We start from the raw sequence: 23,826 nt of genomic DNA, 5'->3' as shown, positions 1-23,826 counted from the left end.
AAACGTAAAACATAAGTCAAAGTGACCTGTTAAGATCTCAAGGACTTTGCAACAATTTACCCACAAGAGTGTAAGAAAAACATATAATGAACTGCTGATGCCTCTAACCTCAGCTCAGGCCAGTTTTTATAACAGCAATGTTTTTATTGGTTTCATTTGAGGGTAGCAAAGAGGAAACCACTGCTAACCAAAAGAAACATTAGTGCTTATCTGACACCTGGACATTTTCCATTATTGTGAGATAATGTTTTATCAGCAAAATAATGCTTATTATATTATTTGTAATGAAAAATGCAGTAGAATTGTTTCCCTAATGGTCTTGCACTTCACATGGTGTTAATCATATAATTCACATATGCAGCTGTGATTATTATTGAGTGTTAGTTACTTTAGTCATGCTCCTTTTATATCTAAGGAGAGTTTACTACATAAAGCATTGTATATAAAGTCATGTTCATATAACAGATAGACCTGGTCTCTTTTAATTAATGTATCAAGTAAATGTCGATAGACAAATCATGTTAGTAATAAATGAGAGTACATCTACCAAGTGCACCTACAACAGAAAAATGTCTTGGGCCACAAATGTCCAAAACAGCCTCACAGAGCCATGGTAGCATGTTATGGTTGTGGTTGTATAGACTACTATAGTCTTACATGTCAGTCCAAAATATACAGCTACTGCAAAAGTGGAAGAAAGATACCACTGCTTCCATTGTTTATTTATGTGATAAGCAACAAAGCATTCAGCCTTGAGGTGCAGATTTTAGAGTGATCTCTTATTTTATGTGCAGTAGTCTTTTAGCCTATGACAATGTAAAGCTTCATCATATGTTTTAGCAGACCTGTGTTTTGAAACTTACAGGATTACATCACACCATCCAAACCAATTTCTACCTACCATAAGGTGCCAGGGCTTTCTTCCTGACCTTGTCAGGAGACCACTGTTTTATGTACTTTTAAATTGGTGCAGCAGTCTAGTGCGCTAACCACCACCGCAGTTTCAAATCCTAGCTGTGCTATCAACCAGCCAGGAGCCTACATGGACACACGCTTGGCTCTGTGTCTGTAAGGTGAGGGACGATGTTCAAGCAGGGTTTCCTCATTACTGCTGCAATTACAGCCTCAGCTGGCCAGTCAATGCACATGCAAAAGGGATGGTTGATCACAGATATCAGTGCATAGATCTCTTTACGCAATACTGTGGTGTGTAAGACCCTACCTCTAGCAGATGGAAAGAAGTGGTCAGTGGCAGAATGTTTCGGGGAGGGGGTGCGCAACAGTCTATGGTCAGAGCTAGGGGTGGCAGCGAGGGAAAAAAGGGAAAAATGAATAAATAGGAAAAGGTGCAGTCAAAAATGTCATTTTAATTTATTTCCAACAGCTGACAGCTGATTTATACTGAGAACAGAGCTACAGATCTCTCCTACACAAGAGCTGGGCAGAGTGCTGGCATCTAACTTACCTGCACTCACTGTTAGTTCTGTAACTCTGTGATGTTTTGTATTTGGATGGGATACTATATGCTTGTTGGTTAAGGTTTAAACGTTGACTGATGATGATCAGTTATCTGTTAAAAGTAACTGGCAAAATTTGCATCACCAAATTCTTCTAAACATGTGTCACAAAGTTAAATGACACTGTACATTTTCTACCTACCAGCAAACTAAAAATCTATGCTGCGATATCTATTTTTGACTGCATTATTTCAGTACCCACAATAAACGTACATACAAAACTCAATACATTTTTTAGATCGAGAACACACATGCTTTAATAATTCAGTCAGAGAAGTGGAGGTGTTGCAGAAATAATTAAAATCTCAAGACAGTACATTTCAAGTGTCTGTAATCCACTGACTTTAAGTGTATGCACAAGGTACCAAACAAAGGTGCATGAGCTTTATTAAAATGGTTATTTTTTTGTGGAAACAATAATATGCACATTTTGCAGTGTGTTTACTTCACACCTCTCAATCTGGTCATCATTCAGACCCTCCACACATTTTGTTATTGGAGACAGTCTGTTCCATTCTCCTCCATCTTTTCATTTCTCCACAAACTGCTCAATCCATCTAATCTGTCTCCCTAAGAGATACAATGGCCCTTTTCTCCAGCAGTAGGCATGCTCTGCAGGGCACAGGATCTGCCACACTGACATCATGACCTGTACAAGTGAAGTGGAGTGTGAGCTCAGAGTTTGTTGATAGACCGAGATGTGGTAATGGTTGTAATGCCAAAAAACCCTGACTCATCTGTATTGAGCTTAACTGGTAAAAACGGGCTGTGACAAATATTTTAGCTAATGAGATGAAGAAAGGGGGGATTGTTCTGATTTAGAGGACAATTAACAGCAAACATCAACTTTCCTGTGTAGTGTGGTGTCAGGCTCGAGCTGGCTTGTTCTGGACAGTGAAGACAATGACCTCTGTGTGTGGAGGTACAAGGGCCGAGCGTGTGTGAGTGTGTGTGTGTGTGTGTGTGTGTGTCTGTGTGTGTATGGGGGTGCTCTAGTGAGTAGGATTTGGGTTGTCATCTCTCTGTCATCTTATTGTCACATAACAGAATCATGAATAAATGTGGTGATGCATTATGTAAAGTCTCGCAACCATCTGTATGACATCAGAACTGCGTCAGTGTCAGGACAATTTTACATGAGACCAGAGGTGGGCTTTTACCACAATACTTTTACTCTAGTACATTTACTTTGGTGACATTTTGCAAATATGTATGTGTATTCTGTTTTATTTGTATTTAATAAATAATAATAAATCTGAAAAGGCAAAATATACCTCTAGCATGGTGCCACACAGCTCCATTGTTCTGGGCACCATGTTTTTGCAAGGGTAATTTGGCTTTTGCTATCTCCCCAAAACATGCTAGTGTGTGAATTAATTACTCTTATTTAAGGACTGAGTGAATGTGTTGCAGTGTAGTAGATTTTAAGTTGTGCATGTAGTAGCCGTTGTGGTGGTCATTCCTTTCAATAACTTCTCATGGGATTTAGGGGCAGCATAACAGATTCCTTACAGACTGGAGCTGACAATCAAAAAAAGGTTCCCCGGATTCATGTTGCTCTTCAGTTCTCGCTCTATCTGCTGTGCCACCGTGCCACCATATGTGTAGGAAAAATGAAGCCATCTGTGTTGGTTTGAAATTTTCCTGTATGCTTTTATAAGCAGATTATAGCAGGTAAATGAACAAAAATGTGTTTATGGTGGCTCACAGCTTCAAGCACCCAGATTTGTTTCTTGCCTCTTGTTACTGTAAGGTTTGGAAAGTTTTTGTGTTTGTTCATGTGTGTGTGTTTTCCGGGGGACTCACCTACCTCCTCAAAGCATGCCTGTACTGTTGGCTACCCTATAAAATACTAATAGGTGTAAGTGAGTGTGAATAAGTACGTCCACCAGTGTGTGTATAGGGGTAACCCTAAACCCATTGTTATTATGCGCAAAGTTAATCCTGGACAGGCTTGCATAAACACTACTGTATAATAAACAACATAATGGTGTTTAAACCCAAAAATTAACAATTAGACCAAATTTACTTAGTATAATAATTTAATAGAAAGCAAAATACAGTAAATTTTGTGTTACCTCCCACATCTGGGTAATTCATAATTTATGCCACTATTACTACTACTAAATGTACTAGTACAGTGGTAAACAGGAATGTGATTTTTGTCATTTTGTCCCCACAGATCACTCTCTGCCTTTATATAATTGTCTGTAAGCAAGACAGTATGGATGACGCATATTTATAGCTATTTATACATGGTTGAAACAGTCCTTAAGAACACTGGTGTGAATTTGCTCCTGAGTCACCATCACTTCAAAGAGGAGCCAAACAAACAATCATCATTCCTGTTCTGATCTAATTGCATTTTCTCTCTCTCATTCTCGTTTCTTACAAAAAATCTGATCCCATCCCTCCCTCAAACTTTACATTCTTATTATGCCATCAGGTCTAGAAGATGCATTACATTTCTTCTTTAACACACTGATTGTTTCTTTCTTGCTCTGCCTCACCCGTATTTTGTTGTACCAGAGTAACAGTGGTGCTCATTGTGGCGTGAGCAGCATCGGGGTCTGTTTATGAATGGTCAGAACAATGCCCTGTACACTGGCACCCTGACATGGCTGTGTAGAATAGGGGGAGTAAAGAGGGAGTTGGGGCGAGGTACAGCAGGAGTAGAGAAAGCAGGATCTTGACTCCAGGTGGGTGGTGCAAGAGATGCAGGAGGGGGAGTGTGTATCAGTATACGTCTGCTCGCCCTGCTGATTAATGCTCACTATTGGCTGAAGAGAGGAGGCCTGGAGCATTTTGCTGGGTAAGTCTTGATGAATTCTAAATTCTACTTCGAGTGTAAAACATGTAGTTCAATCTTTAATATCTGTTTATATGTGTAGCGCTGAAGTCAAAACTTTACATACACCTGTAGGAAACTGATCATAATACCATAATACTTTAATAATGGAGGGGGAAATACAAATGTCAGTTCTGCTACAGGTTTATTGTGCTTTTAAAAAGGATTGTGTCAAAATGCAATCAAATTTGTTGTTTTCTGGCATAGACTTTATTTTTCAAAACGAGGTTAGGGTTGGGACAGTAGGAAGCCATTTGAAAAGGATAATTTTATGCCACTTTAGCCATATTGCCCTTTTTAAAGATTTGCTTGCCCATGTGCTTAGCAGCAAACATCAGCTGAGCTTTAAGGTGCTACACCAGGGTTTAATTTCTAGCACTGGATGTTTTAAGCTCATAACCAAGTAAAACTCTTCTTGGATTACATCTGGCCAAACAGACATCTTTTGCTGCCCCAATAATAAAAAAGGGCCACAAATTGGTCACATTAATTTAGAAATTCATATTCACATTTGTTTTAACTCTATGGATTTGTTTTAATTCCCTGGGTACTTGTGATGGTCAGAGATGTGTTTTTTAGTGTTGTGACTATGACTATGCCATGCTGTTTAGAGATAAGCCTAAGCGTGGGTGGGTTGGAGAGGATTGCATTCCCTGGCATAAGCGCTCAAGATGCTACTGAGACAGAGCCAACTGATGGATGGTGTGGTAGAGCTAGAAAGAGAGCTGCTCAGTTACAGGAGGGGTGACATTGGTGGCAAACACACATTATTTTACTTTACATTTACATTGTCATTTACATTTTCAGCATTTAGTAGACGCTTTCATCCAGAGTGACTTACAGTTGTGACAGTATACAATCTAAGCAATTGAGGGTTGAGGGCCTTGTTCAAGGGCCCAACAGTTGCAACCTGGCAGAGTTGAGGCTTAAACCGGCAACCTTCTGATTACTAGTCCAGTACCTTGACTACTAGGCTACAACTGCCCTTTTACATAGATTTACCTGTTGTGTCCTGACAGGATACTACAAACACCTTCCTTACCGCATCACTGTTATTTCTGTATACCTGTATAGACTCATTAGAAGCTTAAAATGAAAATCACATTATTTGTTGTTACCCAACATTTCAGGGTCTTTCTCTACAACTGTCATTTTTTATGTTCCTAGTAATTTGACTGAACTTGAATCTCTGTAACACTGCTGTTTACTGCTAAAAGCTTCTGGTCTTGAAAACTAGGTTAGTACATTGCCTCTGATCACTTTCTTAGTTTTCCTGATGCCTGTGTGGGTACTTAGGTATCTTGATTTGCTCCCACCTTCAAAACCATGCAGAAGGTGAGCTGACTCCTAATTGGCCCAAGGTGAAAGTAAGTGTTTAAAAAGGTGCACATGTGATGCTCTGCAATGGCTTGACTTCTCGTGAGGGGGAGTTGCTCCCACTGTTTTCCAAACAGGCTGGACCTACCACGACCTGATTAGGTTGAAATGATTATATGGTAACAGTCTAGTGGCTCATAGCCACAGCAGATAGTGTTGATTCTGAAAAACTAAAGTGACTGAGGTTTGATCTCTATCTCTGGTTACGGTCAGTGTGGAGTTTGATATGTTTTCCCTTTGTATGCCTGAACTTTCTCTGGGTAGTTTCTCTGGTTTGAAAATCTCATTACAAATCAGGCCAGTAGGTGGACTGTGTACTTAAAGTAAAACATTGGTGTCCTGTGATTGGCTGTGCATGCATATTTTTATGTTCTGCCCACCCAGAACCCACTGACCCAGTGTCAAGAGAATAAACCCATAACATTAAATGAAAGTCAAAGTAGCATTTTTATTTATAGATTACCTGATTACTTAGATAGACCGTAGCACATTATTAAGCAGGTTATCCAAGAACCCGGAGTGACATAATGCAAAGACAAGATCAGTGTTGACTTACTTTTTTGTTTTAAATGGCAAATCTTTGCACATTACTGTACCTGTTGTGCACTGGCAGGATAGGACAGACACTATTCCTCTTTGTAAAAACTGCCTGTGATTCGTTGTTTCTCTGTGGCTCTGATCAGAGGAAGCAGAGATGAATGCTGCTGATTGCTTTTGTCCACTGCTAACAATGCTCTTTGTCTCCAAGTCACTGGTGATGTCGCTCACATGGCCTCATTTAGTAAAGTCTTTTTGCTTATTGTTAGACTTTGGTTTGTTTCTATGTAGTATTGAAATAATGTATTTAGTATCTAGCATATATTGATTTATACAATAACATGGTATCTGTGAGCATGGATAATTGGATTCTCAGTTAACCCTTTGGTGCCAGTAAGAATTATATGAACATTGCTAAAAGCAACATTTGTGCAAATGTGCAAAAACATAATAGTACTGAATAATTTTACTGTGATATAATTTTACTGTGATATATGGTTGAAGTTTAGACTGTTTACTGTGATTATTTAGTGTTAAAGCTGTTAGTGTGTCTGGCTGTGCTGGCTTTGATGGCCATGAATCTTCCACCAAAATAAATGGTTCGAACAGGTGATGTCCAGGATGAGGGGGTCAGCTGTAATGGTGCCTGTGTGCTTCATCATCCCACTGTTCTCCTGGAGTGTTGGCAGACAGCATGCATTGATCCTTTCTGCTGTCCTGATTATGCATTGGAGTTTGGTTTGTTCTTGTAAGGTGAAGGAACTAAACCAGGTGATTATGTGGATGATGTGAGGGTGGACTTGATTATGGACCATCAAACAGGTTGAGTTTCTTTAGCCGTTTAAGAGAGATTGTCTGCTGTGCTTTCTTGGCCATTAGGACCATTAGGCTCTAGGCTATTAGGCTCTCTCAGTTCAGATCTATGGATGTGTTTTTGCCCAGAATTGTGTGTGACTCCACAGTGAAAACTTATGCTGGAACAAAATGTTATAAAATTGGGAGCATATTATGGATTTGCAATGTGGGGAACAATTTTAATAGTACCTAACCAAATATGCCTTAATTAATTGTGCCCAATATCTATATTCACACACCTATCTAATAGCACTTACTTATTACTTGGAAATCAAAAATAAACTGGATTGGCCATTTACCAGCAACTCTAAAATAAAAAAATTACATTACAGAAGAAGAAGGTGGGTTAGTCTGAACTGGAACTAGGCCTCTAAGTCTTCACCCTGAGGTGTGGGCAGGAAGCTACAGAATAGCTCAGAGAGACCACTGAGTTCACCATCTGCCCAAAACTGCAAGTCACTATAAAGCAATAAATAACTTGGCTAACACACAAAGCGCTGCTTAGTTGAAAATGTATGTAAAAGATCTTCTGCCCATGCAGAGACGATTAGTTGGTTGCTCAAAAGTGCAAACAACAATATATAGTGCTGTGAAAAAGTATTTGCCCCCTTCCTGATTTCTTCTATTTTTGAATTTGTCGCACATACATGTTTCAGATGTTTCAGCTACTTTTAATATTAGACAAAGATAATGAGTGAACACAAAATACTTTGTAAAAGGCCATTTTACATGTTTGCTTTTGTTACTGCCAAGGGTGGCACAACCAGTCATTAGTTTTAGGGAGGCAATTACTTTTTCACTTGTTTCCAATAAATAGAATGGAATGCTTTTGGAATATTTTTTCACAGCACTGTATGAGCAATGGTGTGATGGTGGCTTGGTGGGTAGCACTACCACCTCACAGAAGGTTTTAGGTTTCAGTTTCCACATGGAGTGGCTCGGGTTCTTTCTGTGTGGAGTTCTCCCTGTGTCTGTGTGGATTTCCTCCGGCTGCTCCAGTTTCCTCCTACAGTCCAAAGACATGAAGTCAGGCTAACTGGAGGTATGAATGTCTGTGTGAATGTGTGTATGTGTGTTTGCCCTGTGATGGACTGGCGATCTGTCTAGGGTGTTTCCTGCCTTTCGCCTAGTGATTTGACCCTGAGTAGGATGAAGCGGTGGTGAAACAGACAATGAATGAATAAATGAATGTATGAGCAAATACTTAAGATCAACTGAGGTCAATGATATAGCACAACTTATAGCACAACACTTGCTTACTTAGAGCTTTAGGATCGGATAAAGGAATTGTAAAACAAAATTACAGATATAAATGCAAAATATTTGGTTATATATGATAAAGGGGGACATCTGTGAAAACATCTTAGGTTCAACAATATCCTATTGTAGCATATAGATTACATCATATAAGCAGATGTACCACTATTGGTGATGTTGGATTGGTAAAACTATGGGGTAGTTCTCTTGCTCTGTAATGGCTGGGCAAGGTCTGCTGATGGTCTCATAGCAGCTTTGTTGTAATAAGAGCTGGGTAATGGAGTGTGCTGCAATGAGTGTGTAGGAATGCTTTACTGTGTGTGTGGGGTGCTGTGGCATGTTGTGTGTCATGACTTTACACAGGCTGCTTGTTGTGCTTTCACTCAACTACTTTTTCTGCATGTAAATCTATATGACAGTTTTGTACATCAGCATTTAGAATGAATGAATGGCTTGAGCTGTCAAACTCTCATAAATGACATGACAAGTATTTGACGCACAGGGTGCACATGGTCTAGAAAGAACTGTCATACATTTATTGGCTTTTTTTTAGGTCCATGAATTACTAGACATAATATTTTTATGACATGGCTACCCAAATGTTATAGATCCATGAATGTACTTAACAGTTAACAGTTGATGTAGTTATTTGGCTTTCTCCAAACAAAAATCCACTGTGGACAGAATGGATAGAATTAAAAGAAAAGACGGTTTTTACAACTGGGTCAGCTATTCGGCCACCAGTGTGTGACAACCAAATTTTTGGAAAACAAGAATAAAGAGGGAGCGGTTATCAGCCCCGGTTCTGGACTGCTTTGCTTGGGGGGCAGAGAGAAAATCTGCCCACCCCAGCACCCCCATAGCGCCGGCCCTGCTTGTGCTACTTTAGTTTCGCCCTAAGCCGGATTCAAACCTAAGGTGGAAAAATATGCACGCTGCACTCTGCCTATTGCGCAACACAAACAGCAAAGTAATAAACAGGTTGTTATGCTGATATGCCTGCGTACACACTGCGTTTAGCTCTGGTAAAAAACCAGACTGGGCTTGGCCCGGCTTTATGGTTTCAGAGAAGAAAGAGCAGGTTGATAACAGAAAGCTATTAACTCTGTAAACTGTAATTATATACACCTACCTCTACCTGAATCCTATATTACATAGGCATTATATACACCTACCTCCACCTCCTCCGCCAGTTATCGCTAAATGAGATACAGATCAGCATCTCTATCCCCCCGCCATCCCCACTGGCCATCAATAGCATGGCAGGTGGTCATAATACTGTAATGCTCACCAACCTGCACATACTATAATGACAGTTGGAACCAGCTTGAACATTGAGTGATTCCATTTTTTTTTATTTCTACCTGATCTGGAAAAAAAGATACAGTTAATTTAAATAATTTATATGTAAAAAATTTGTCATGTTTCACAAAGCTGGAATGTGCAGCTATTAATTGAAAATAGTTTATTATATGTTTATTCGCTACAAAGTTGGGTGAAGAAGTGTGGTGAAACTATAATTTTTGCCATGGTTTGAATGAGCACTTGTATTAAGATTTTACTTCAGACAATTGAAGACATGACAATCTGAGTCTGTATCATACCTTCACATCAGAAAAAGTGGAAGGCAAGAGGAGGAGCATTGGGACGCAACAGATGGAAAAGTTGATTGAAAGCTACCATGTAGAGGAATGTTTGGTGTAGGTTTGCAGCATGGAGAAAAATGTCTAAATATTCAAAACTGCCCACAACATGCATTCACACGTGTCTGCAACTAATGCACCCTTTATCATCTATTTCCCCTATCTCTATCTGTGTCTGCCTTCATATTTCACTGACCAGGCAGACCCCTGAAAGAGGCAAAGCAAAGAGCCGACAAAGCAGCGAGCTGGAGCTGGTATGAGGCAAGTACTTTGGCACTGGTGTGAGAGTGTGTCTGTTTGTATGTGATGAATGGAGTGTTTGTTTTACTGGGCCATTGTTTCACTGCTGGAGCTGAACTGGTGTTTACTGTAGCCACAGATTTACTAGTTTGGTTTTCTTAGATTTGATGGCATAAAACACTGAAATTTACTAAATATTTAGTTGATTTGTGATTTGCATTAATGCTGCATGATTAATTGTAATCACAGTTGTTGGCCTCAGGAGTTATTTAAGCATAATCTACTGAAATAATGGTACTTAATTATTATTAAAACATATTAAATGTTTAAATGGACCTCTGATGGACATGCATGTTCTATCAGCTCCTAAAATTCCAATTACTCCTGCAACTGTTCTTTTTCTGTAATTGAATTACTAGTGCTAATGTAAGTACATTAAACATGGCTTTCAATGCCAAAACAGAAGCTGCCACTTCAAAATTGGTACCTTAAACTTTGTCTAAAGATGCTGCTCAGGTGGTCAAAAAATAATAAATCAAAATGCTGTAACATTGTAAGGCTTCTTTCTTGAATGATGGCCTTTACGCCAATGGAAATGTTAGTGGAAATGAAAGTGTTATACACTTTCCAGCTGCTTCTATCTCATGGCATACCTGTTTTTAATGATTTATATGCCCCTTTGCCCACTGCATGATACCCTGTAGTACAGTAGGTTTTTAAATTTGTAATTCCACAGTTAGTGGTTGTTTCTACTGTTACGTGCCCCACATTGTACCAATGCATGATGATAAACCGGATAACCCTTCTTGACCAGGGACAAAGTGTACCAATGTAGGACACGTGGGTGGGATGAGAAACATTGCAGAACATTGATTGGTCAAACAGAATTGCCACTGTAGTGAGATAATTTAAGCGGCATATTTAAACATCACAAAATATTAAACATCGCAACAACCACAGTGATGCAAACTGAAAATTGTCTGGCTATTGCTATTACTATTGTTTACAGTTACCACTGCATATTTGCTCTGAGCATCTAGTGGAGAATGCCATCATAAGCTCACCCTCAGCAAACTTCTCCTACTTTCCCGAAAACCCTTTGCAATTAAAAATAGACAGGTACATTAGGTGCAACACAGATATTTCTAGATTTTAATGCTTACTGTATTGTACTGTAGGGAACCCTGCAATGAAAAGGGGCTTTGGGTCACATCAGACCATCGGGACAATCTTAGTTGCTGTAAGTATTTAATTTAATTTAATTTTATATTTAATTTTTTGACAAAATGTAATGTGTTCCAGTCATTCAGTCACAGAAAAAGAACAGTTGCAGAAACCAATGTTAACCAATGTTAATTATGATGAGCCAACCATGCATAATTTAACGAGCAGCTTACTCAGACTGAACCAAGCAAGCAAAAATTAATAAAAGGAAATTATTAGCTAGATTATAATTTGCCTGAGTGTAATAAATCTAAAAATATATACATATATTTGGGACACTAACAAGTAAATTATTCAAAGATGCACAGCTCACATTAGGCTGATCTTAAGAAGCTACCACTGGTCACTATGACCTGTTAGGTAACAACATGTAACTCAACAGTAAACCATTAGATACTCAATAATGATGTGATTACTCTGTGATGTATTATATAAACACCCAGAGATTCAAGTATTCAAGGTGGGGGGATGAGGTGAGGATGCTTTTCTGCTGCAGGAACTGGCATCTGGATTCCCAGGAATGCCAAGGAATTCTGAGTTAAACCTTGGTGATAATTCAACTTTCCAGCAAGACAATGATTCTAAGCACAATTCTAAGTAAACCAAACTTGGTTAGGGACTCAGTTCTTGAATATCTTGTGGTCCCCTCAGTCTTCAGATTTAAATCCCATGAAAAATCTTTGGTTGGATTAATGAAAGTAGTATTAGCACAAAAACAACTGTATACTTTTACACATCGACTTACATGCAGACAATTTAGAACAAATGTACCTCTTGCATGGTTTTGAGTGGTGAACAAAATTAAAGTACCCAGAGGAAACTCTTGACGAAAACATGCAAACGCCTTACAGACAGCAACTAGAGGCATGGTTTGAACCCATGCCTCCAGGAACCATGTTTAGCTGCATCAATATGTTGTGATATGTTGAGTTTTTTTTCACCGCTCAATAATAAAAATAAGTGGTTGTTAAGCAACTTCTGTTTACTTTCACAAAATAAATATTTTTTAGTGCACCAGATCTCTGATTCTGTGTTGTGTGGGGAGTTTTCAAACATGTTAATCATAGAGATCTCTTAACCAATCCTTTCCAAATCTCTCCATCTGTGGTGCCCGTCTGCTCATAAGGGTGCGTTCCTGTATAAAAAAGAAGTTAAAAAGGACAAATTTATGAAAAAAATATACACACTGACTAATAGCATACCAGCAAAGGCCCTTAATAAACAGTGGGTGATGACATTTCAGTGTTTAATGACCTATGTATGCTGTTTCATCACCAAACAGTGCTAACAGTATTTATGTCGGAAAGCTGCACAGGCTGACGTCATTCAACCATAATGAGTTACTCTGTTCTCCGACACACTGCAGCTCTGTACCAATCAGGTGCTGATTATCTATGTATACGTGTGTGTGTACAGCTTATTCCTTTTAAAACGTTGTCACTGTTTTCTGTTGTTTTTAGAGAAGAAGAAAGGCAACTGAGGTAATTCATAGTTTGAGAGCTACAAGGTGTGTGTGAGAAACAAGACACTAGAGAATTGCTACCTGTCGGACACTCTGAACCAGAAGATCGAGGTAGTTCTTGTTAAATTGATTTAACTTAATATGATGTAATAATCTGATTTTATGAACATCTAGAAGAAAACCAATTCAAGCACCTACCATCCCCACCAATGTGCAGCCTACTTTACAGATTATGAAGCATAATTTAATTTATAGAAGAATCAATTTCATCCAACACACTTGTTCAAAACTAATTGTCCATTAAACAACTAAACACAGTCATAAACTTACTTTTGGATGTTTGATTGCCTGATAACAGCAAATTGTCAAGGTTCAATCAAAAACTAGCTTGAAGGGTTTTAAGCATCTTATTCCTCTTAAATAATGTGAATACTGGACGTGATTGGCTACATATTTACAGTTTTATTTCTGATATGATGTTTAATGTTAAAATGCCATAGCAGTTAATAACTTTTTTTAAAGTAATTTTTAAAGTTTAAATGTAACCTCACTGTTGTAATAACAAATTTGTAACCCTGACAAGGATAAAGTGGTTAATTAAAATGATATTGTATTTATCAAATACATTTTTTATTATTATTATTATTTTGTTATAGATAATGAAAAGCATAATAAAAAGGCATAAAAAGAAAAGAAAAAGAAAGTTTAAGAAGCAGCTGTAGCCTAGTGATGAAGGTACTGGACTAGTAATCAGAAGGATTACCACTGCCAGGTTGCCACTGCTGGGCCCATGAGCAAGGCCCTTAACCCTCAATTGCTTAGATTGTATACTGTCACAACCGTGTGTAAAGGAGCACTTTTTTTAGAAACCTTGTCATCCTTGTCATATTTGTAATACATGAAATGTGGTTGGATATGTCTAAACCACTTTAAGTTTAAACCACAACATCCCTATTTAAAAGGTCACACTTCTTTATTTTGCAGTGAATATCCTGGCAAGACCTGAGTGACTTTGAAACACATTTACTAAACATATACATACAGTTTAGTTTTTATGTTTAACTTCTAAAGTGGGTGATACATTTCATTGTAAACTTTTGCCCTTGTGTGTGGGCATTTTTAGCCATGGTAGTCAGCCAGGGTGCAGGACAGATCGTCTTGGATGTATTTTTATATTGTAAACATATTATATTGTCTCGTGGTTTGACTAATGTGTTGTACAATAAACTATTATATAGAGCTTGTTAAGCCAAATGTTGAATTGTCTGCTGAATTTATCTATAGAAAATATTAATTATGATTCTTACATTAGTAATTAACTTACTAATTATTAACTTACCAGTAACTGAATAAAACAAACCACATTTAAGGATTATTAACTGACCATTATTGGTAAAATGTTTTAAGGTTAATGGTCCTGAGTTGAGTTGAAATCATGAAGTGCTTTGAGCTTCTGCTGCCCTTCCTTCTTCTCCTAAGAGGTAATAATGCTCCCCGTTTTAATTAATATTTACTGTCTGTTGCAAATGGTTTCAAGATTTTTTCCCTCTCATGTTGTTTCTTATACAGATATCACGGCCCAGTGGAATGTATGGATGCCCAGAGACATCTCAGCCATGACTAACTCCTGTGTAGTAATTCCCTGCACATTTACGTACCCTTCTGCAGTCAGGCCATACAGGGGCACCCATGGAATCTGGTACTTTGGGCAGCCCTATCCACAACTCTACCCTCCAGTGGTATTCAAGTCCCGCACAGACATTGTGCATGAAAGTTACAAAGGGCGTACTAAGCTTCTGGGTGACCTAGGGCAGAAGAACTGTACGCTACAGATTAACAACCTTGGAACTGAGCTTGGTGGAAAATACTATTTCAGAGCGGATTTAGGAGGAGCAAATATTTACACTTTCCCAGATTTCACTGAGCTCAAGGTGCTGGGTAAGTGCTGTGATTTAAACGTTAAATTATATTGTCTTTCAAGTAATGTAACATTCCTAAATAAAAGCATTTGCAACAAAATGAAATGTTGGCTCTTACAGAAAAGTTAAATATTGTTTGTAAAAGTAAATTAATTCCTTTGTTTAAACCTTTAAACTTGTATTTTTTTTTTACATATTTAAATTTCTTCTTTTTTAGACCAGCCCAAAATTGATATCCCAGAAGAGATAGTTAGTGAGGAGAGCCTGGACTTGACTTGCTATGCACCAGATAATTGCCCAGAAATGTCTCCCGAAATCCACTGGATGTATACAGACTACCTGCCTGATCCTCTCTTTACCCCCGGCTATGTGGAGGAGAGCAACACAGCAGTGCTGTCCAGCACACTAACCTTCACCCCCAAAGCTATGCACAACGGCCAGCTGCTGGGCTGCAGGGTCCATTACCCCAATTCCACTTTTGTATATGAGCGTCTCATCTCCCTAGATGTGAAGTGTAAGCACACAAACCATTAATATACAAACACCATTTCTAAAATGTTCCATTAGCAGATTTTGTAAAATGAAATAAAAACAAGTGTGTAAACTAAAGAAAATTGTTTAAATTGTTTAGAATCAGAAAAAAGCATTTCTCAATGTAAGATTGCAGATATTTTTGGTATTTCCCCATCTACCATACACAGTACGATATTGTAAAAAGATCCTGAGAAAGCACAGTCTGTGTAGGGCAAGGCCAAAAAACTATTTAAAATTTGCATGACCTTGAAGTCCACACATGGCATCATCTGAGAAACCATCATGCTACTGTAATAAATATATCTACTTGAGCTCGGAAGTATATAGGAAAACCATTGTCACATAACACAGTCCACCACTGCATCAAGAAATGCAACCTAAAGAGATAGCCATACATCAGTTCTATTTTTAAAAACTCATAGAAATCTCTGGGCCCAACTCAAATAGCAATTGGAAACAAATAGAGTGGTCACAATTATAGCTTATTTTTGGGTCATTTTTGTCTTTGGCGAGAAAGGTGCAGAAAGTTGGACCATGTGGTCTGGTAGTCAGCACACCAATGCTGCTTTCTTCTTGAATTAATAATGAAGGATAGTTTAGAATCGAAGTATAGTTAGCACTTGGAGAGAGGAACTGTTGTCTGCGACTGATGATAGAGTTGTATGGGTTGCGGGTTTAGGATTTTGTAATTTTTTAAACAACCAACAATAAATTAAAATTTAAATTCATTAAAGCTTCTTTTGGACAAGGAAGGTTGGGTTTCAAACATTATTGAAGACATCACATACATGCAACCCACAACTGTATGTAAACCTAAAACTGAACGTATCTTATACTCTGTGTCCATAGATACACCTCGCAAAGTGTGGGTGAACGTATCACAGGAAGTAATGGAGGGCAGTTCAGTGGTACTACACTGTGATGTGGACAGCAACCCTGTGCCAAGCATCACATGGTTCTTTGAGAATGTAGTGCTGATGACAGAAACTGCCTCAAATGCTTCACTTTATCTGGAGAACCTGACACCAGAGCAGGAGGGTACCTACACCTGTGTGGGCGAAAATAGTTATGGGGCCATGAACACCTCCATGTACCTAGCAGTCAGGTGTAAGTCTGTCTGCACAGCTTGTTTAATTTTGTGGTCTATTTCTTTCATTTGTGGATCAAATCTTTAAAACCATATCATTTAATTTATTTATCCATTCTCTGCACCCATGCAACTATTCATCTATCCATTTACTGACCATTGATTTATCTATCCATTCATGCTCTCAATGACTCATTCATCCATCATCTGACATCCATCTGTCCATCTAATCTCTCACTCACCCAAACATCTATTCTCACTGACCCTCTATCAATCCACACATCCACCCTGGTCTGGAGAGGGGGATGGCCAAAGCCCTGCGATGGTCCAGGGTATTCCTGACTTGCACCCAGTGTTCCCCGGTGGAAGTGAACCCGCCCTGACCCTGACCAAAATAAAACGATTGATGAAAATTAAATGAAATGACATTCATTTACCCAAGTGTTCATCCACACATGTTATACATTCACCTATTTCATCCATCCATTGTTTTTATAATCTATAAATGCTCTGATGATATTTATTGTTATACTTTTGTCTAAGCTTACTCTTTATTTTGTGTGGTTGGGTTGGTCCTACAGATCCTCCAAGAGAGCCATTAGTAAATGGTTCTTCAACAGTAATGGAAGGCTCCTTACTTGCTCTCCACTGCAGCACTCAGGGCAATCCACCTCCCACACTCACCTGGCTAAAGAATGGGGAGCTGGTAGGAACAATAACTGCTGACAAAGTGTCCATACTAGAGATTACAGAGATCACCCCACAAAATGATGGCACATACCGCTGCCTGGCTGAAAACGAACATGGCCGGGCCAGCAGCTCTCTGAACATTACTGTGGAGTGTGAGTTAAACATAGTTGTCTTATTGTTACTAAAACAAAGGTGAGATAAAATGACTATTGAGCAAACTTAAAAAAGAGTTAGGAACAAATAAAAGGCAGACTGAACCAGATTATTCTTAGATTTTGAGATTTTAACAAAAATCTGGCAAACCTATAAGCAGTCTTTTCATTTAACTAATTACTCAACAGTGAAAAGTCATTTTTAAGGCTTTTTATAGAAACTGTACACAAAAATTATGTCTCAGTGTCTTAATGCATTAAAAAAATTATGACTCAGTGTCTTAATAAATTGTTGCTAGACAGTTGCCAGTTAGTATTACAGGTGGTTGCAAGGATGTTACTGAGTCCCATTTGATTTCTAATATTTTGCTTTGTGGTTGCTATGTGGTTGCTATCATTAATGAGTAAAATAGAAATCTTGCATCTGTTCTTGTTCCATAGTTGCCCCTGTTCTCCTGGATGATTCCAAGTGCACCATAGTGCGGGAGGGTGTACAGTGTGTCTGCATAGCCTCAGGAAACCCACAGCCTTCTATTGAGTTCCACTTGCCTGACCTCAATATCACCATCAATGAGACGAATAACCGATTCAACTACTACACACATTCGGACGGCTACACAACAACAGGCATGATCAAACTGCGGGAAAAGGCTGAGCAAGAGAATAATGGTGGCATGGCTGTTCATGTACACTGCAGCTACACCAACATCTACGGCTCTCAGTCTGTTCAACTTCAGCTGCAACAAGAAAGTAAGTCCATGATGCGGTCAAACATCTAATATGGTCAGAAAGAAGGAGTGAGATCCGTTGTTAATAACAACATATAATAAGAGCATTTTAGAAATATCAAACCCATCATCATAAAGAATATATATACTACTTTTAGTAATTTTCAGGTCATTTCTTGATTCTAAGATCAAAACTTTCGAAACTAAAAACAGAATAGGGTACAAAATCTATATTTCGGTTTGTGTGTTATTGTGTAAAAATGTACATAATTGTAAATAATAGTAATGTCATAATATACTTTTGGAGCATTTTTTATTTGGGATAAATTTGTTATCCCAGATTTGTTTGCTATTGTTTACTATAGCTATTTATTTAATAACAAAGTTTGAAACCATCAAAGAATTTAATGTCTTTATTTGCTGTAAGTTTCTTTTGTAGAGTATACATTTACTTACAATATATTAAAAAAATAATAGTAATATTTCAGCAATAAACCGATTACAGTACTAGCTATACATTTTTAAGGTATAGTTACAGTCTGAAATGCCCCCCCCCCCCCCCCCAAGAAAGTAAGGATTTTTCAAACTATTTTTATCAGTTAAATATTTTTATTTGTTAAAATTGTCATGTCACGCTGATCTTAAAACATGCTAGTCTGTATGACCTAAATAACGATAATGATAAAGATACAATAACGATCCCTAATTTGCTTTAGATGTGATGTGTTATTTAAGCACTGGACAAACTTGTTTTTAAGGTGTTACAAAAATGTGTAACTATGTTGAAGACCAAAGTGCTGTCTCAAATGAGATCATCTAATTGCAACAAAACAGCAATGAGAAAACAAGAAGATTTCCAAGACAACAACATGAGACACCACTGAGAGTATTGTCTGAAAGTTCTAAACTTATAACACAGCAGCAAACCTGCCAAGCCATGGGGGAAAGCCAAAAAATCTGTGTAGAGGCCTTAGCAATCTCAAGAAAAACCTGTGTATCACTGCAAAAGACTTACAGAATGACCTGATGAAGGCTGGGACAACTGTGTCAGTTGCAACAATAAGATCACTCAACAACCAGGGACTTTACGCACAGACCCCAAAACAGATGCTACTTTTGACCAAAAGGCACAGGAAGGGTAGACAGGAATACAGCAGAAGGAAACTGGATGGAGCTTTGAAACACAGTTGGAGACACGAATGTTAGAAAATATGGATCAGCAGTTTGTCTGGCACAAAAAGGCAAGGCTTATGACATAGAGCTGGGTCACTGACAATGTGGGGGTGTTTTTTCAACTGCAGGTGCTGGCAATCTTTATTGTGTAACTTGAATAGTGTACAGGAATGTTAGGCCTTCTGTTGTGAAATTGAACCTTAGTGATAAATTTCTTTTTCCAAGGCAATGATCCCAAGCGCATTTCTAAAGTTAGTTAAGGAATCAGTCCTAAAATGTAATTTAAGTGGCTCATAGAAAATACCCTTACATTTTTTGGTTGGATTTAAAGATAGCAGTTGCAACATTAAAGCCCTCAAACCTCAATGAGCTGAAAGTGTTGGCACAAGAAGATGGGTAACACTTGACAACATTGCTTATTAGTGGTTATCGAGCAAAAGGAAGTTTCACCAAGTACTGAGGTTTGGTGGTTGAATAAAAGTGCACTATTAGTGTAATAGTGTAATATTAGTCAAGAGAACTAGATGTTTTCATTTCAATCTAAATAATGTCAACTTATGTTATCAAAATTTCTTGTATGTATTAATAAATATTCTTTCTGTGGTTACTGAGATTATCATTAAACTGCTTACACATCACTGTAACACCTTTTAAAAGGTGAATGAATGTTTCAAATTGCATCTGTAATTGTAGTTAATCATATAATATTAGCATTTATGTTATTGAGAGGTTAATTTGATGTTTCAGAAAAGTACATAATGGCAGTGATAGTGGGAACCATTGGAGGAGTGGCGGTCATTGCTTTCATCATTGCAGCTGTAAGATTTGTGGGACAAAACAACCAAAAGTGAGTACTGTACCCATGGGACAGATCTGCAGAAAGGGATCTGAAATCAAGGAAACACCAAAGCCTAGTCATCCATTCTCAAATGTGTTTGTTTTGGCATTTACTATTAACGCCCTGACCCATTCACAGATGAACCAATTGAATCAAATGGTAAGATGGTACATATGCAACGAGTTGGCAAACAAAATGACAGTGTTGGCCATGATGTGGATTTCAGATGACCAGACTAACAACAGGTTCTGTTTGCCCTCCATTGCTTTCTAGCCTCAAACCACTAAGCTAAGCTAAACTAAACAAAGGCACTTAACCTCAAGTGCTTCAGCAAATATCCAACCACTATTACACTCTGTAAAAACATCCAACTGACAATAACAGTGGATGCAAAAAAAGACAAATTTTTCGCAATAGCCTCAGAGAGGCAAAAGCGACCCCCCCATTATTAAAATGGATGCCCAGGCTTACAGTGTTGCCCTGAGCTAGTCAATAGCGTAATTGCGTTTGAGACAGAGTCTGATTCTCTGACTCCAACCTGCAGAGAGAATGGCAACCCTGGGCAGGACGTAGGATCTAGAGTGGAGAATCCCTCCATGTTCTACAGCGCAGTCAAGAAGGACAAACAAAGTCTCAGGAAAAAAGTGGTGAGATACAATGACGATGAATTCTAATGCTATTTTCATTTGTGCAGTTGTTTATAGTGGTTTTTGCTGATGTCTTGGGGTTGTTACATGCTATGCCATGGCACCTAAATCACCATCATATATTCCATTAGCTTAACCAATTACCACTGAACCTAAAAACATGATTTTTAAATGGTCTAAAACTCCTCTTGGGTGGCTGATTATGATTTTCGGGTCCAACATTTCTTAAATTAAAAGTGAGACATTCCAACATTTCTTAAATTAAAAGTGAGACTCCTCAGAAAAAGAAAAGACAAGAAGGACATGATCATGTTGTAGTTTCAATAGTAATGCCTGATATTCAAATTATCTGAAGGTGTCAGGGTATATGTAAATCTGTGGGTTTCCTGCTAACAGTTAGTTAGCTGGCCTGCTGCTGATAATGTTGGTACTGTTTCCTACATCATTTCATAATTTTAGATATATTTTTGGCTATTGGCTATTGATAACTAAACAACTGACACTTTGATGATGTAAATCAAGATAATGAAATTCCACCTGTTTCCCCTGTCACCAAAAGCTGGTTTATCATCACATAAGTAACAGGATACCTAACTTGGTTGCATTCAAAATTATACAGTATTAGAATAATGAAAGCAACATTGAAAGTGTCTACTTACTGTTACATAAATAACCAACATTATAGATAATAACTCTGATAAATAGTAACTAGCTAGTTTCTTCTAATTAGAGCACATACTTGATGGCTAGTGGATGGTGGTTTATGATGGACAGTGGAAGTGTGGCTTCTTTCCAAGCATTTCCTGCCAATTCTTGACTTTCCTCCCTTACTGCTTGTCTGCATTCTGTCTCTTTTTTGTCTTTCCTGTAACTAAACAGCTTAAGACTGAGCTGCTGGGCTCAAAGTTTAATTCCATCCTTGAAGAGAGCACGGTAAGGCTAACAAATCAATGCCAAGAATACAAATACCCACATAATAACCTAACAATACCATGCTTGCCCTCTTTGGCCTGGCTTCATTTTATCCAACAACTAGCATTTGATTGCCAACTCACATAATTATTTTAAGAATAAACAATGGCTACCATGATAAGGTGTCTGTATGACTAAAGCCAGTATTTACTTGATCTATTTCTGCAGGGAGACGACAGCGATTACCAGCATGTTGGCTCGACTGCAGGCCTGGAGAGGCAGGAGCTAAACTACGCTGCGCTAGACTTCATGCGAGGGCGACCTCGGGAGGGAAATGTGGGGAGGGGGGACGATGGAAGCGACTACACAGAGATAAAAACCAAATGAATCGCGATTCTTCCCTGAAGCTTTGACTAAAAACAGATACAGTGGCCACTAGGGACCAGTAAGTTCCTCAACACAGCTTCTTGTAATTGAGTCATTACTGGTTCAGTTATTTACACTTACAGTTAGCATGATTTCATTAGTTGAGCTGATTTTTTAAAAATATTATTAGAAGTAGTTCCTTTTACTCCCAATACATTTAGCATATTTTAGTTTCAGTTGACATGCAAATGGTCTCAGCATTAGTTCTTGAGGCTCACTGCCCAGGTCATTGGGCCCCCAGGACTGGAACAGAAAACAACTACACTTAGATAATAATAATAAATGTTTCTTTAGGAATATCTTTTTTTTATTCCTTTTACAGTCCTGGAAATGTGATTACATTGGTAATATTTTTACACAATAGTTTAAATAGTGGTCATTGACACTGTGTCTGTATGAAGTTAAAGTGTCAGGGAAAGAGACATGCTGCATGTCTCTATTCTTTAGTGCTAACCAGACATGGGTGAATTAGCAGATGAAATATTTCTTAAATCTTGAGTTTTTAAATAAGCACTCTGTGTATGCACTAATTTTCTTATGATACGTCCTACAGTATGTGTGTAAATTCCAAGAATATGTAAGACTACACAATATAAGAATAAGGAATTTTGTGTATAGGGTTATATAGAATGAAAGGAAAATTTAGGTGATGTTTAAATTAAACCCATACTCAAACAATAGTCTAGACAACGATCTATTTATACATGGTCACATTTGCATTTAAAAATGCTCCTACAACCCTTTATGCTGGAAAAAAAAAAAGAAACTGTTATTCCAGTATTTATGTTGATTAGCAATGGCAGTGGCAAAAGTGTTTTAAATAAGAAATGTTTTTATGTCATTTGCCAGCTTAATGTCAAGCTTAATTTATGTTTTTTAATCATTTCTGAGATGTGCAAAGTGTCACCTTTTTATGTCAATGTATAACTTGTCCCACATCTTACATTTTACCTAGTTTGCACATTCAATGTTTTTACTTTCAAATGGGCAAATATAGACAACTTGTTTAAATATTCTGTTAATAGATACACAAAGAAAGCTATTTGCATTTAGACTTCATGTATTTATAGCACAATTTCAGTTCCACATCCATTACTCTATCACCTGTCAGTTGAGGTTCTTTACACTGTGTGATAGCTGTACGGTTTTTATTATAATGTCACACAATAGTGCAGAATTAAAACCCCAGGTTGGAGGTTTGTGTCTACAGTAATACTTTAACTTGAATCGGTTTTATTAACGTAGACAGATGAAAAGTTTAATCTTTATATTTTAAAAACTCAACTTTAGTTTTAAGAGAAAATGTGATATAAAATACAGGTCTGAGATGGCCAAAACTTGTCCTGGCAAAAGACCTAATGTATATTTAAATATTTCTTTAGATGTCTGTTGCTCATTTTATTTCATTATAGACTGTTGTGGGTATTACACGTTATCAGACAGCAGCTTTGGACTTAATGCTACCTAAGAATATAATGCACAAAAAAGTACTACGTTTAAAGTATACTTTTTATAATTTTGGATGACAGGGTTTTGGGAAAACCCCTTTCTGTGCATGAAACCTCTAATGTAACTGTCTGAGTACAAAAAAAACATCTGAACACCAATGTGTGTAGTTTCAGTATTCTACGCTGTGCACACATGTAACTTTAAATTTAGTTTGAAAACAACCATGAAACTGGATAGGGTCAGAATATCAGACATCAGTGGAAGACAGTAGAATGCAGTACAGAGTGTATTTAATACATGAAGTACACTTT

The 23,826-nt window shown here is 37.8% G+C and overlaps 1 protein-coding gene across 3 annotated transcripts; it reads left to right on the top strand.

Annotated features, from left to right (window-relative positions):
- Window positions 1-11,453: 11,453 nt before the first annotated feature.
- On the top strand, window positions 11,454-22,696 carry mag (myelin associated glycoprotein). Of its 3 annotated transcripts, XM_063016562.1 has the most exons (12): window positions 11,454-11,514; window positions 12,959-13,071; window positions 14,368-14,441; window positions 14,530-14,898; window positions 15,097-15,393; window positions 16,263-16,520; window positions 17,082-17,342; window positions 17,784-18,092; window positions 19,991-20,090; window positions 20,626-20,728; window positions 21,608-21,661; window positions 21,869-22,696. In XM_063016562.1, exons 3-12 carry the CDS (start codon window positions 14,396-14,398, stop codon window positions 22,025-22,027), a joined length of 1,956 nt encoding a protein of 651 aa, XP_062872632.1. In that variant the 5' UTR covers window positions 11,454-11,514; window positions 12,959-13,071; window positions 14,368-14,395; the 3' UTR covers window positions 22,028-22,696. The 3 variants fall into 3 exon arrangements, with proteins under 3 accessions (XP_062872632.1, XP_062872633.1, XP_062872634.1); XM_063016563.1 differs by lacking the exon at window positions 21,608-21,661; XM_063016564.1 differs by lacking the exons at window positions 20,626-20,728; window positions 21,608-21,661 and having other exon boundaries at window positions 21,869-22,006.
- The last annotated feature ends 1,130 nt before the right edge of the window (window positions 22,697-23,826 follow it).

The sequence above is a fragment of the Trichomycterus rosablanca genome, chromosome 20 (assembly GCF_030014385.1).
Source record: "Trichomycterus rosablanca isolate fTriRos1 chromosome 20, fTriRos1.hap1, whole genome shotgun sequence".
In the NCBI taxonomy this organism is placed as follows: Eukaryota; Metazoa; Chordata; class Actinopteri; order Siluriformes; family Trichomycteridae; genus Trichomycterus; species Trichomycterus rosablanca.
This window is presented reverse-complemented; position numbering and strand designations above follow the sequence as displayed.

What these genes read in the sequence shown, in the direction of transcription:
- mag (XM_063016562.1), top strand. Translation starts at nt 14,396, where the DNA reads ATGAAGTGCTTTGAGCTTCTGCTGCCCTTCCTTCTTCTCCTAAGAG. An exon ending in CATGTACCTAGCAGTCAGGT is followed by an intron (nt 16,521 to 17,081) that starts GTAAGTCTGTCT and finishes TTGGTCCTACAG; the next exon opens with ATCCTCCAAGAGAGCCATTA. An exon ending in CCATCCTTGAAGAGAGCACG is followed by an intron (nt 21,662 to 21,868) that starts GTAAGGCTAACA and finishes CTATTTCTGCAG; the next exon opens with GGAGACGACAGCGATTACCA.